This window comes from Dermacentor silvarum, chromosome 4 (genome assembly GCF_013339745.2).
Source record: "Dermacentor silvarum isolate Dsil-2018 chromosome 4, BIME_Dsil_1.4, whole genome shotgun sequence".
NCBI lineage: Eukaryota > Metazoa > Arthropoda > Arachnida > Ixodida > Ixodidae > Dermacentor > Dermacentor silvarum.
The window spans coordinates 81155623-81168484 of NC_051157.2; the positions used below are offsets into that span (position 1 = coordinate 81155623).

The following is a 12862-nucleotide window of genomic DNA, read 5'->3' on the forward strand; positions in this document are numbered from 1 at the left end:
GAATGGGCTCATAAAAAAGAAATCAAGCTCCGTTTTCCTGCTCCCTACCACCCAGAGGCGAACGCATTGGCAGAGATGGTCATTGGAGATATAAAACAATTCTTGACGAGTCGATCTATCCTGATTTCAAGGGCGAGTGGAGATACACTTTAGAAGCCGCCGTAACCCACCACAACACTTCTCATACCACCGCTGTTGCCTGTAGTCCGCACTTTGCAGCCTAAGGAAAAAGCCAGTGGCGTCCAGCCGATGTCACATGGGGTTAACCTGAACTTATAGTGCCTAAAGAAAAAGCAAGATCACCAGACCAGCAGCATCGATACCGCAATGCAGTGAAGCACAGTCTTCGATAGATGCCACGGAAGTCATATGCCAGATTTAATGCCAGATATTCAACCAAGTTCCATGGTCCTTGTGCGAAAAAGGCTTCAACGATCGAAGGCACCTTTTATAGGTTCTTGCCTGGTCACAAAGACATCCACACAGCGAGGTTTTATGAAAACCATCGACTATATAAAAAAAATGCAGCACCAGAAATGACTAAGATTGGAAATATGGTCCCCTATCATCCCAGGAGGGATCTAAACAAGACCAAGGAGGATATGAAGTTCCACCCATCCGAAGGCGAGAAGGTAGGAAGTCGTAGAATGAGGACGAGGAAGTTAGAGGCAGAATAAACATGGCTTGCGATAGAAATATGTCTGTTTTCAGGAAAAACATTACAATTATATCTCTATCTCTTTCTCTCTCTCATAGCGATCAATCAGACATATAGTAAGAACAAGAATATCAGTTACAAATTTTGCAAATACTTGTGTGCTGCCCAAGTACACGACGTAATTCACAATTTTCTTTCAATTGCTGGCTGTTATTAGAGTTGGAAAAGGTAGCGTTTGTCTCTTTCTTCAGTACCAATAATGTCTTTTTTCAAACTAATTGAGCCTTCACTGTGACATCTTCGTCGGTTATGCCGCAGGAATCGTGCAAACGATGAGCTTATCGACTCATAAGAAGCACGCTGGAAACCCTTGATAACTAGACTAAAGAAACGCTATGACGTTGAATCGCTTTCCCGCAGTTGTTCATTAAGGGTATAACAACTGCAGCCATCTATTAAATGCGTAACGAAATATGATGTATGTACCTCAAATGGGGTGACTGGGTAAACGGATCCTTTAGTAAATTATCCGTATGTCCAAGCCTATTTTTGGCATTCTGCACTGCTTAATTGGTTTTGACTTTTTATTTCATTATGATTTTATTTGGACATCTTGATAAAGCCCACGAACAGAAGTGGAAGAAGGCTATCTGTCTCCTGGCTCAGACTTGGAGGGATATCCAATTGTTGGCTCAATCTTCAACTGGTCGCACTAATACTATGCTATACAGACCACCACACACAAAATGTGCCAGCACAAAAACATTGGATATTGCAACCCCGTTTCTTTGAAGAACAGTTGGAGTTTAAAGTTTTTGTACCATGCGGGAGGCGATCTAACAAAATGTATATGTCTGCAGGTTAGGTAGTAACATGCATTTTGGATTTGTAGCTTGCACTACTGTACGTACGATGAACACAGTGTTGTACGCTTTTACTGACTACGGTCAGAAACGCCTCGGAAATGCAACGTTTTATTGCGATAGCAATTATATGGAGACTTCAACCGGATTTCTGCTGACGGCATCGCCGTCGCCGTCGCCGTGAGGTTCCGTATGGATAAAATCTTCGCCGTGCGCCGTATGCCCGAGCGGAAGCGTGCGGGGACGCGCGCTATCACGGAGAGCGAACGCACTCAATCTCCCACGCGCAAGCACGGAAGCGGGAAGCCAGCGCCGGAGGGAGCGGGGGGGGGGGGGGGGGGGGGCGCACTTCTACTCTGCCAACAACCACGCTCGTCGCTCGCCCGCACCGTCTCTTATCTCCACACGGCTCTGACCTTTCTATGCGCTGTGCATTCACCGCTCAGTTTCCGTTGAAGCGATAGACCGCACGTACCTTCGCCCGCTGCGGCGTATGCGCTGGCTGCCAGCGTTTTGACAGTCTCCAGTCATTCAATGCGATCTATTGATGTTTGTTTGTTCGCGCTCACACTACGCTTGTTCATTCAGTTAGTAATAGTCGGGCCACATTTTCCAACGCACGCTACACATGCAATGCTGCCCGGGTCGGCAGTGCAGCGCTACAGGTGTGTCCCTTCGCACGCGCTGCCCACGGGAAGCGCTCCTCATCAACACCACCGTTTCACACGCGCCTTCTCGTGGTCATCGAGTCTCTCTTCATGTCGGTCTACTTACGCCGCAGCACACCTGCTTACTTAATCAGCTCATGTTTACTACAATTCATATTGCTACCAAAGCCGCTCACCTTACTTCGTATGACATTGCTGTGTTGCTATCGCATTCATTGCTTCGCCCTTAGGGCGAAACTGTGACATTTTTTTTTCATATCTCTCAGTCTGCAAACTTTTGACGTTGACTGTACAATAACCAGTGTTACCGGTCGATCGATCTTACCCTGAACAACGACTTGAAAGTTTGTCTCGTCTCTCCCATAGGCATTTGAGGCCATGCAGGTGAACAGCGACGAATCACGGCGGTCGGCGGATTTCACGTGAATTTCGGACACGACGTGTTCGGGCAACGTCGTCGTTGTTTCTTTATACCTGGAAGGAACAAATGCGAGTGTTGTCAAACAAAGACCTAAGCCTACACATACGCGTAACATTTATATAATCTCGCAATTGTTTGCACTAGTTGAAACGAAAGAAGATGATGTCATGAAGCATAAAAACAAAACGAACACATCCCATCAACAAAATCACGTTGCACGCTACAGACTCTTGTGGTGGTCACAAAGATTCCTGCATTACGCTATGGTGTCTCACCGTAAGACACACTGATTATGTCATGGCAAAAATATTTTTTCATTGTCGAATACACTGGACCTCCCTCTGTCCTGCTGCTACGAAAAAACAAGCGCTGCCATGACGACGAAACAATTTTTCGTTGCGATAACAAATTAGCCTTACTGCTGAAGTTTTTTCTACTACTTCGGCGGCGTTCTACTTGGGCAGCGGCAGCGTATAGCGCGGCTGAGCGCAGCCGCGCGGGCCCTATCTTGAAAGGAACCTGCGATGGGTACAGAGTCTAGGAGGACGAGGGCTGATAGCTTCGTGTGCGCTGTGTTCTCGCCGCTTCGTCGGCGTTGAAGCGAGAGGTAGCACGAAGGCCAATTCGCTCGCTGCTGCTGCCGCTCTTCCTCATGCTAGCGTTTTGACAGCGAGTGTTCGCGGTCATCGAGTGAGATGTTTTCGTGTTTGGCTACAGCCAAACTACCGTCCTTACTCGGTTTACATGTGTAGTAATTTCCTATCGCGATTGGTGCTTCGCCTTTCGGGCGAAACTGCGTCTTTTATTTTTATAAGATAAGCCTCAGTTATTGTCATCATTTTAATCATCATCATCACTGTCATCTTATTTCACGTGTGTGCTGATCATGATGCTTTCGCAAGATAACAATGGTTTTTAAGAAATACACACATCCACATTTCCGGCTATTGACCACTAATTGCGACAGTGTATTTTTCCTAACCTTTTTTCTGTGTGTTTGCGAAGGCACACATGAACAACCTGAAGTCGATCTCATTATTAAACATATGAGTTGATATTCAGCGCTATTTTTATGCTGCCTGTCTACATTTCTCATTTTCTTCGCGCTGTTCCAAAAATGAAACGAACCAACTCGCTGAAATTTAATTTGTAGTGCAGTTATGCAGCTGCTGTCCGAGAAGGCAGAGAATACCAGCTCAGCTTATACAACGAAATGTTATGACATTACCTAGCTTCGGCTTGGAAGTTGAGCACTTGACGGTCCTTGGTCCAAGTGATATTGATGGGCTTTTCCCCGAATGCCTCGCATCGAATTCTCACGTCTTCTCCTTTCTGTACGTTCTGGGAGCTGAACTGGGACTTGAAGAAGGCCGGTACTGGTTCAGAGCGTGGGATGTAAAAGAGAGTGTTTGCAGAGAGCTTTGTTAGGGTTGCGCGAACATTGCGTAATATACTTATTTCCTATGCCCTTGTAATTATCACCGAGAACGACGGAAATGAGCTCTGTCAGTTCTCTAGTTGCACGCTGTTTCCAGATTTCCTTAATCGGTAGTATTTGGTGCACATGGCGCCAAGTGGTGCCAAGTGCACTAGGGGCTTTACTACCAAGTTAATAATTGCTCCACCTTTAGGCTGAAAGCATTGCCGTGAAGCAATAAATTTTGCAATAAAATTAAAAGGTTAGCATTTTCACGCCTTAGACTTTATTGGGCTCTGCACTACTGTGCACTAGTGTGAAATATAAAATTGCTTCGTAAACTTTCCGAAGGCAAGAAAACATGAAAAAAGAAGAGAGAAAAGTGGACACGTTCGCGGGAGAAGGCTCACGTCTGAGTGAAATTGTTTTATAGAAAAGCGTAGTGCATCAACAGACACACTAGAATCTTGTATGCGCATTAGTCATGTAAAGAAACAGCAAAAAAAAACTGTGGCTCCAATCCACGCTGTGAAGGTGGTTGCACAGCGAAGCTGTAAACGACGCCCACAACGATGACCGATTGTGACGTCACTTGAATTCACACACGGGGCTCTACAAAGAGTGAAACCAGAGACAAGTCAAATGTACTTAACCCCACCCTTTATTACTTCACAACGACATTATAATCACGCTGTTCTTCTGGCGTCTTTAGTTTCTGTGGTCTACCCATGGTAGCCTGGAATGAACTGAATCAGTTGCTAGACCGCGGTGACGTCACTACGTGATTTCTATGCTGTTGGGTACTTTTCCACTCGGAGTAGCTTACGCAACCGTAATCTTTACCGGGAAACACACGCGGGAGAAGGAACGTGCTTTACATTATTAGCATACGTCATTAGCATACATTACGCGGTTCGCACTTCACACGACGGTTTTGAATGACGTCAACTCCTTTCGAAACAGCTGCGAACATAACCTTCACCGGAACGCATCGGAGGACGTTCCCATTGTTCACACGCGCCTTATCATCCATGATGTGGTTTTGATGCTTGTTTTTTGGTTTTTCTTTTGAAAACGATTGCTGAGCTGTATGATGGATGCCTGATTTCAAAGGAGATATGCTCTTTGTATTCAAGTTTCAGCCTGGCGTTTTTTGCTTACGCCAATGACACGAAAATTTCCTTGGCTGGTAGAAGTACACAGCTTCGCTGAAAAGAAAATGAATTGACAGGAAATGTGTTCTGAATAGGGTGATGAATACTAATTTGCACTTTACACCAGGTGCTTTCCACTGACATACGTGATCTTTTGCCGTTTTGTGAAAGCGAAAAAAGGATCCCTTCATTCAGATTACAGTACCACAATAAGAATATCTACAAGTAACAATCCTCGCAGGGTTAATGATAGAGTAGTGTCTCTTGCACTCTTATCACATTCAGCGCCGCACATCAAATTTTCTTTCTTCGCATAATCTTTAGCCTGGGTCCTCACATTACACTACGGACTCCACAATGAAATATGTACTTCAGCATTTTATCAGCAGAAATTTCACCCAATGTAAAGCTTCTGCAGTATAGTAGGCGTTGAAACATTAAAAACGACCTCGAGATCAGGTATTATACTCCCGTATCAACATTTCACGCCACACCGATAGGGGCTAGACGAGGTTATGTTGGTCGGTGCGTTAACATGCATCTCATGAAATATGCACACCTGCTCCGAAATAAACTACAACGCTTGCTCAGAAAGGGAAATTTGGGTTTCCTTTTTTTAATTGGCTTGTTGGAGATGCAAACTCACCGTGAACGCGCAGCTTGATTACTTCGCTAAGGCTGGGCTTGACGTTGTTCGTCGCCTGGCACATGTACTCGCCGGCGTCCTTGAGTCCGATCTCACGTAGCACGAGCGAGCCATTTTCGAGGATTTGAATGTACGGGTTGCTGATGATGGTCTGCGACTCGACGAGCGGACCCGCTGCGAATGAGACAAAAATAGCAGAGTGTACGCGTGTGTGCGCCCACTGCTTTGTGCACATTATGCCTGGGCCGATACACAGTGTAACGAGGAATCACGCAACGTCATTCGATATAGCACCAGCAGACGCGTTCGCAGCCGTAAAACAACCATTTCACGCCCAGAGTAACTCGGCGTTACGCCAACGCCAGCAACGGCGTGTTGGATGCTGCTACTGCTTTCGAACGTGCAATGAGCGCACGATGTCGCCACTCTCGTTGATACTGAATCTGTATATGTATAAAGCGCATCGCACTGCCGGCAACACCGCGCCAGCTCGTTGCGAAAACAGCGGCGCCCGCCCACACCGTAAGCTCATGAAAATGTCGACCGTATATAGCCCTGCAGTGTCCCGTGAGCCACTCCTTGGTCTTCAATTCTAATCCCTTCGCGAGAGAGCTGCACCATCGTGTGTGTGCTTGTATGTGCGTGTACGCGGGACCGGCGCGCGCTGCGGATCGCAACAAAAATTCCATTTCTATGCAAATACCGGCCGGGCGCGAACTGCGTTACCATAGTTAATGCGCGAGAGAATTGAGGAGGCCGGGAAAATATGCGCATATATATATATATATATATATATAGAGAGAGAGAGAGAGAGAGAGTGAGAAAGAGATCAGCCGGGGCAACACCTCAGCTTGCTGGCGGCTCGAGCCCACGTTTCTAGAGGTTTTGCGCGCTCGACGCTTTCTCACCGGAGATGGGTAGGAAAAGATCGGGTTGCTTCGGGAGCAACGCGAAAAACTGTTGGCGATTTCGTTTGAACGCAAAACGTGCCAGACGCAGGAAGACAACGTGGTTTCAGCTGCTGGAATCACACTTTTGCGCCGACGCAGACAGAAAGCAGGCCCGTTTCTTTTATCACTCTCTCTTTCTTCATTTCTCTCTCCATCTCGTTGCTGCTGCTCTCGGCGCCTTTGAACGGAGCGGTACAGAGAGGCGAGGGTAAAGGCAAGAAAAGAAAGAGGAACAAGTGCAGAGGAAAGTTGCCGCCAAAGGCAGAACCACAGCACTGATTCGATATCGACGTAAACAGCGCGAGAGGGCGTCTCTCTTGCTCTTTGCGTTGTTTGTCTCATACGTGTTTACGCGCGCGGGCGTTTGTTGCTAGCATTTGTAGGTGCGTGTATGCGCGTCTTGGAGCACTATAGCGAAAGCTATCTCTCTCAGAGAAGAGAGAAAGAGAGCGAGAGAGAGATGCAGAATGCGCTTGCAAACAGAACCAAGATGGTTCGCGCGCTACGCGAAACAGCTGTAAGACGACCGCGCCGACGGGTGGGTGACGGAGGCGCGTGTGAGGCGCCGCCGCCCTGCCATTGCTCTCGGACCGACGATGCATGCCATCGCATCGGCTGTGCTCAGATATATCTGCGCCTGCATCTTTTCCGTTTCGCCCCTTGTGTCGCCGCTGCCTTTGCTCCGCTGTCAACGAGCAGGAGCTTGGGGAAGGCGGCGCGTGGCCTGCTGGAACTGTTCAAGCTGCCATATAGACGTATGGATCGGCACCCGGCTCCTCCTCTTGCTATGTAATGCCTGTCAAGTTCTTGCTTCCCCTTGAGCGTTTCATCACTTTCTTCTTCCTCATATCGGGGGGCTTTGTTCTCGGATTTCGCGTGTTTTCGGGCAGGCGCTGATTCCAGGAATCACCGCCTTAGGCATTTAGGGATATGACCCTTTACTTTAGTTTATTTTTCCTTTTCACTTCGCTCACTCGGCGCTTCGTGTCTAAGAGGTCCGCCGCGCGCCCTTGTTTATTCACGGAGGCAAACGCGCGCGCGACGGAAATTGCAGATGAAACCTGAGGACGTGATTTGCCTCGTAAAACGTGACCGGAATGGCCTAGCAGACTGCGCCGGTGGCCTCATCACTGTGCCGCGAACGCGCACCCAGGCTTAACGCTGTTCCTAAAGTTGATGTCGGCTGCAGTTCTCATTTACATAGCCTACCGCTTCTTTCGGCTTACTGCCAGCGTTACCCTTTTTCTTTTTTTATGACGTCACTGAGCTAGCTTTTCCTACTATATTGAGCTTTTCATAACTTGTTTCTTTTTTTTTTTAACTTCCGCTTTTTAGTTATCGCCTCGAATAGCCGTGAAACAGAAAAAAAAATAAAGTCCGAGAACTACCTTCTATCGTGTCTGTACGTGTGTCACGACGTTCGCGTGCCAATGCAGTTGAGATGCGTGATGCGTCGCATTAGGGGACGCCGGAAAGCGCGCGCCGCTGTTATTTTCGGACGTCATACTCTTTTTCTCTCCTTCCCTCTCTTTCTCTCTCGAATGTTTCGAGACGAAGTGCGCATGCTCAGCAGACGATAATATCGATTCTCTCCCTTCCACACTTCTGCGGAATCGAGCACCGCTGTCGATGCTGACGGTGACAGCTGACTGTTGCGGCGATGGGCACACGGAGAGAGTGAAAGCTAACACGAAAACAAATACCTCGTGCTTGGCTAGCTGCCGCTCTGTTTGAATTCCTTTAGACTGGATTGCAATGCAATGTCATCAGTGCGCGGCGTTGGAGACGAAGGAAGATGGAATACCTCACTATTTGTCTGCTGGAAGCAGCAATGAACTTGTGTAAGTTCCTCGAAAGTTGAGTCATATAAAGCAGAAGTAATGAGATGTGACGCGCCCTTCGTCGGTATCTGAATTGAATAAGCCGGATTTTTGGCAACTTCTGCTACTGAGAGAAAGAAGGGAGTGCAGCAGCTTATTAGCGAACATATGACCTACAGCGCCCAAGATTCCCTATCAAGTACAGTACACGTATTTCCTGGTTCATGTGGTATAAATGGCAGTTGGCTAACTCCAGGCGCGAGAGAAGTTACCTGTTGCACCTAGTACTGAATGGATAAGCGCCGTTACAGCCGATATTCGGTTTTAAAACTGGGCGTTGCGGCTTACTACACGGGCTTACACAAGTATATGGCTAAACTCGCAATTTTTACTGCAGATATATTAAAGCGCATGATACTTAATGGAAACAAGCCACCTCATATAATATAATGGATGGGTTTTTCAGAATCGGAATGTAGACCTGCGATTCGTCGTCAAATATTCGAACACGTCATTGTTGTTTTTTAGTGGTTCTGTGAACTACAGAGAGAGAGAGAGAGAGAAAGGCAAAGGAAAGACAGGGAGGTTAACCAGTGATTATCTTTGCTCAAGCAGGAAAGGAGGAAACAATTTGAGTCTCTGGAAAGACTATTCTAGGCTGCTTTCTTACAAGCCCCTAAGCTTTCAAAAAAAAAAAAAAGACATGACGCACACTTCGCAAAACTAAGCAGGAAAGCACGTGAAGATTATTTTACTGATTAACTGTAGAAATTGCAAACACAACGACCATATGTACAGCCCATTCGACTACATTTACGGCGATCTCAGGTGAGCATATGGAGGTGGTGAGTTGAACCAGGGAAGTCTTGCCAGAAATTCCCGCAGAACGTTAGATGAGAGAGGCACCGAAGTGTTAACAACTTACGAATCATCTTCTTCCACCTGATCTGAGGATGGGGCACCCCGTCGGCTTGGCAGTCGATGATGACGCTCTCTCCGAGGATACCAGCCTTGTCAGTGGGTTGCTTGCGCCAGTAGGGAGGGACTGGGCACATTGAAAGACAACATACCTTGTTAAACTGCAGCGAGAAGTATGGGAAATACTGAGGAAAATAAATAAAATGGTAAAAAGGGCGAAAAACAATACTTCCAAATATTGAATGAATAAAAACATCCATCAATCAATCAATCAATCAATCAATCTGTCTGTCTGTCTATCTGTCTGTCGGTCTGTCGGTCGGTCTGTCTGGTCTGTCGGTCGTCTGTCTGTCTGTCTGTCTGTCTGTCTGTCTGTCTGTCTGTCGGTCTGTCGGTCTGTCGGTCTGTCGGTCTGTCGGTCTGTCGGTCGGTCGGTCGGTCGGTCGGTCGGTCGGTCGGTCGGTCGGTCGGTCGGTCGGTCGGTCGGTCGGTCGGTCGGTCGGTCGGTCGGTCGGTCGGTCGGTCGGTCGGTCGGTCGGTCGGTCGGTCGGTCGGTCGGTCGGTCGGTCGGTCGGTCGGTCGGTCGGTCGGTCGGTCGGTCGGTCGGTCGGTCGGTCGGTCGGTCGGTCGGTCGGTCGGTCGGTCGGTCGGTCGGTCGGTCGGTCGGTCGGTCGGTCGGTCGGTCGGTCGGTCGGTCGGTCTGTCTGTCTGTCTGTCTGTCTGTCTGTCTGTCTGGTCTGTTTTATTTTTTTTCTTCAGAACAGGATTAAGGCCAGCTATAGAAGAAGCAGCTAACGAAGGGTTTGTAAAATACCTATTTCGAGTGTCGTGCTAATTTAACAACTCTTCTAACAAAGTATATATTTCGTTCACACTATTTTTCTTACAATCCAAACACTTCTTTCGGGGCACCGCATGACCATTGATGTTTCTTAGTCTTTTTTTATTGGTTTTAGTAATGATACCTCTATTATAGAGCTATTTAGCACAGTGTTCGCTGATAAGCAACCTCACAGACTGCTTGCCATACGCTAAAATTGCTATAGAAAGTGTTTTACTAATTTAACAGCTGATCCAGCAAAAGAGCGATTAGATTTATTTATTTACATTTCAAAGGAACGTTACTTCAAATAGAGCAGGACCACTGATGTTCTTAAGCGTTGTTTTACGGATAAAACCTGGGTTATTACACTCATTAACACTGTGTTCGTTCTCAAGCATAATTTCCAATGTTGACCAGTGTTCAGTGTTCAACACCGCCTTCACTTGTGCTAAAACGCTGAAAAATGCGCAAGCTAAAAATACAAAAGCCACAGGCTGTATTCGCGTATGGCGATACCTAAGGGCTGAAGAAATTACACTTCCTTTCTTCAGTTCTGACAATCAGCATTGCGCGTTTTGTCGCGTAGAATAAGTTGTTACTGTCACTAAAGTGTCTCATAACTCCCAAAAGCCATGACTACGCGCACAGTAGGCTCGCCTGCCTAGCAGCGATCGCAAAAATTTGTCGCAAAGCAACTCTACCGTGCATCACTGTTCTCTCCACCGCTGTTCTTTTTTTGCTTTGTTTCTTTTCAATTTTATCGTCTCAAGTTACTGGATGCAGTGTTCAAAGTTCCCAAAGAGTGATTTTTGCTTATTTAATTTTTTGGGGGTGTCGTTGCTGGTTTCCCGTTTTCTTCGATGATTTAAAATTGGGGCATTTTCGGCCGCAGCGCTATACGAAAATCCGCGGTGAGTTATAAATTGCCTGCAGCCGACAATATGATTAGGATAAATTACAGGCGGCCCCATTCTGCACGTCGAGATTGGCTACAATTTCCAGCCAAAACTGGCGAGCGAAAAACAGAAGAAAAAAAAAACAAAAGAACATCGCCACCTAAAAACATAAGCAGCGAATTGTTCCAGTGGGCGAAATACACCCTCGAAAAGCACAAAAAAAGAAATAAAAAGACGAGGACTGACGGGATTGTGGGCTTCGAAGATGCTACTTTTCGGCCCGCAGTTGACGTCTTTTTATTTTTTATTTTCACGAGACTCTTCTTCTACGTATCAGCCACGCCTACGCCAGTCGTCGGCACTGCCGGGGCAAATTCTTATTTATGGCGTCTTAGCGGGCACTTGGTGTTCGGAGAGTTCGCTTGGAAATCTAGCGCCAGCTTGCGGCGGAATATCGTGAACAATGGCCCCGACGTCAGAGCGGGAAGCGTTTGATGGCGTTAGAATTGCAGTGAGAGAAAGAACGAGAATGAGAAACAGGTCTGAAGATAACCTTATCTAAATTCACGTCGCGTATCAGTCTTTCTTATTCTATTTTTCTTAATTTCTCTTTCCTCGCACTCGCCCGCTATACGTCTGTCTTTCGACTATACTTCAAACCACATACCATAGATGTAGATTGTGTGAAAAAGACAAACCGTTGCTCACGAGATTCCCGAGTGATAAATAGAGATTTCTTTATCAATTACACTATAACGCGCTGAGCTGATTTACACCCCTGTCACTGGTGGACTTTCGACGACCGCTCAAGAGAACGACCGTTGAGTTGGCCTATCATCACTGAATACTACTAGACGAGTACGCTCTGAGACCATGCACTGACTCGATTACTGAGATGTCAGTGGAGCTACGCGGAACACCGTTGAGAGATAGCGCGAGGAAGTTACTTCGAGTCTGACACTCGGTAAACATGTACAAGACATGCTTGAATTGCATGAATTGCAAATAATGCCATCAGAATACATGATATATTTTCAGCAGTTATAAAATAAGCTTTGTAATGTCATGTTTAGCAGAAGTAAAATGGAAAAAAAATATTATTCAAGAAGTGCTTTAAGCGCGTGTTGAATGATTGCAGCGCGCTACTATGAAGCAAGGCACTCGGACACAATGAAAGGAAGACAACACTGGAAAAGTGCAGACGAACAACTGTTCATTTCATACAATCATTCAATAAATATATGCGCTGACAGCAACATTTACAACCAACCAGCCCCCAACCTTAGATCTTCTAGTTTTAAGTGCACTTATTTTTTTTTCTACGAGATGAGCGCTACGGATCCCGCAATCGTGTGCTTTGCAGCTCAACCTCACCGGCATTATTTAAGGCGTGCTTGTGAAATCGGCCAATCCCTCGACTGTTCAAACGTCAAAGTATTAACTGCTCCTTGAAGCTAGTAGTTCGACATTTTTGTTACATATAGTTTGATTTTAGATTTAAAAAAACGAATGGCTGCTACAGGTGCTCTTCCAATCTCGCGGTGCCCGGTACGGTCGCAGAAATTTCAAACTTGGCCAGCTGACTGATAATCAATGAAACTATTGATCAATTTTTTACGTGCAAGAGA

At 46.6% G+C, this 12862-nt stretch overlaps 1 protein-coding gene across 1 annotated transcript in view; it reads right to left on the minus strand.

Annotated features, from left to right (window-relative positions):
• LOC119448722 (Down syndrome cell adhesion molecule-like protein Dscam2) overlaps window positions 1-12862 on the minus strand; it is a 355923-nt gene that overhangs the window by 116620 nt on the left and 226441 nt on the right. Inside the window, exons 10-13 of the mRNA XM_049666474.1 lie at window positions 9523-9642; window positions 5828-6001; window positions 3839-3986; window positions 2515-2663 (exon numbers count right to left, since the gene is read on the minus strand). Of these exons, the coding sequence (XP_049522431.1) occupies window positions 2515-2663; window positions 3839-3986; window positions 5828-6001; window positions 9523-9642 (591 nt within the window). The remainder of the gene's footprint in view (window positions 1-2514; window positions 2664-3838; window positions 3987-5827; window positions 6002-9522; window positions 9643-12862) is intronic.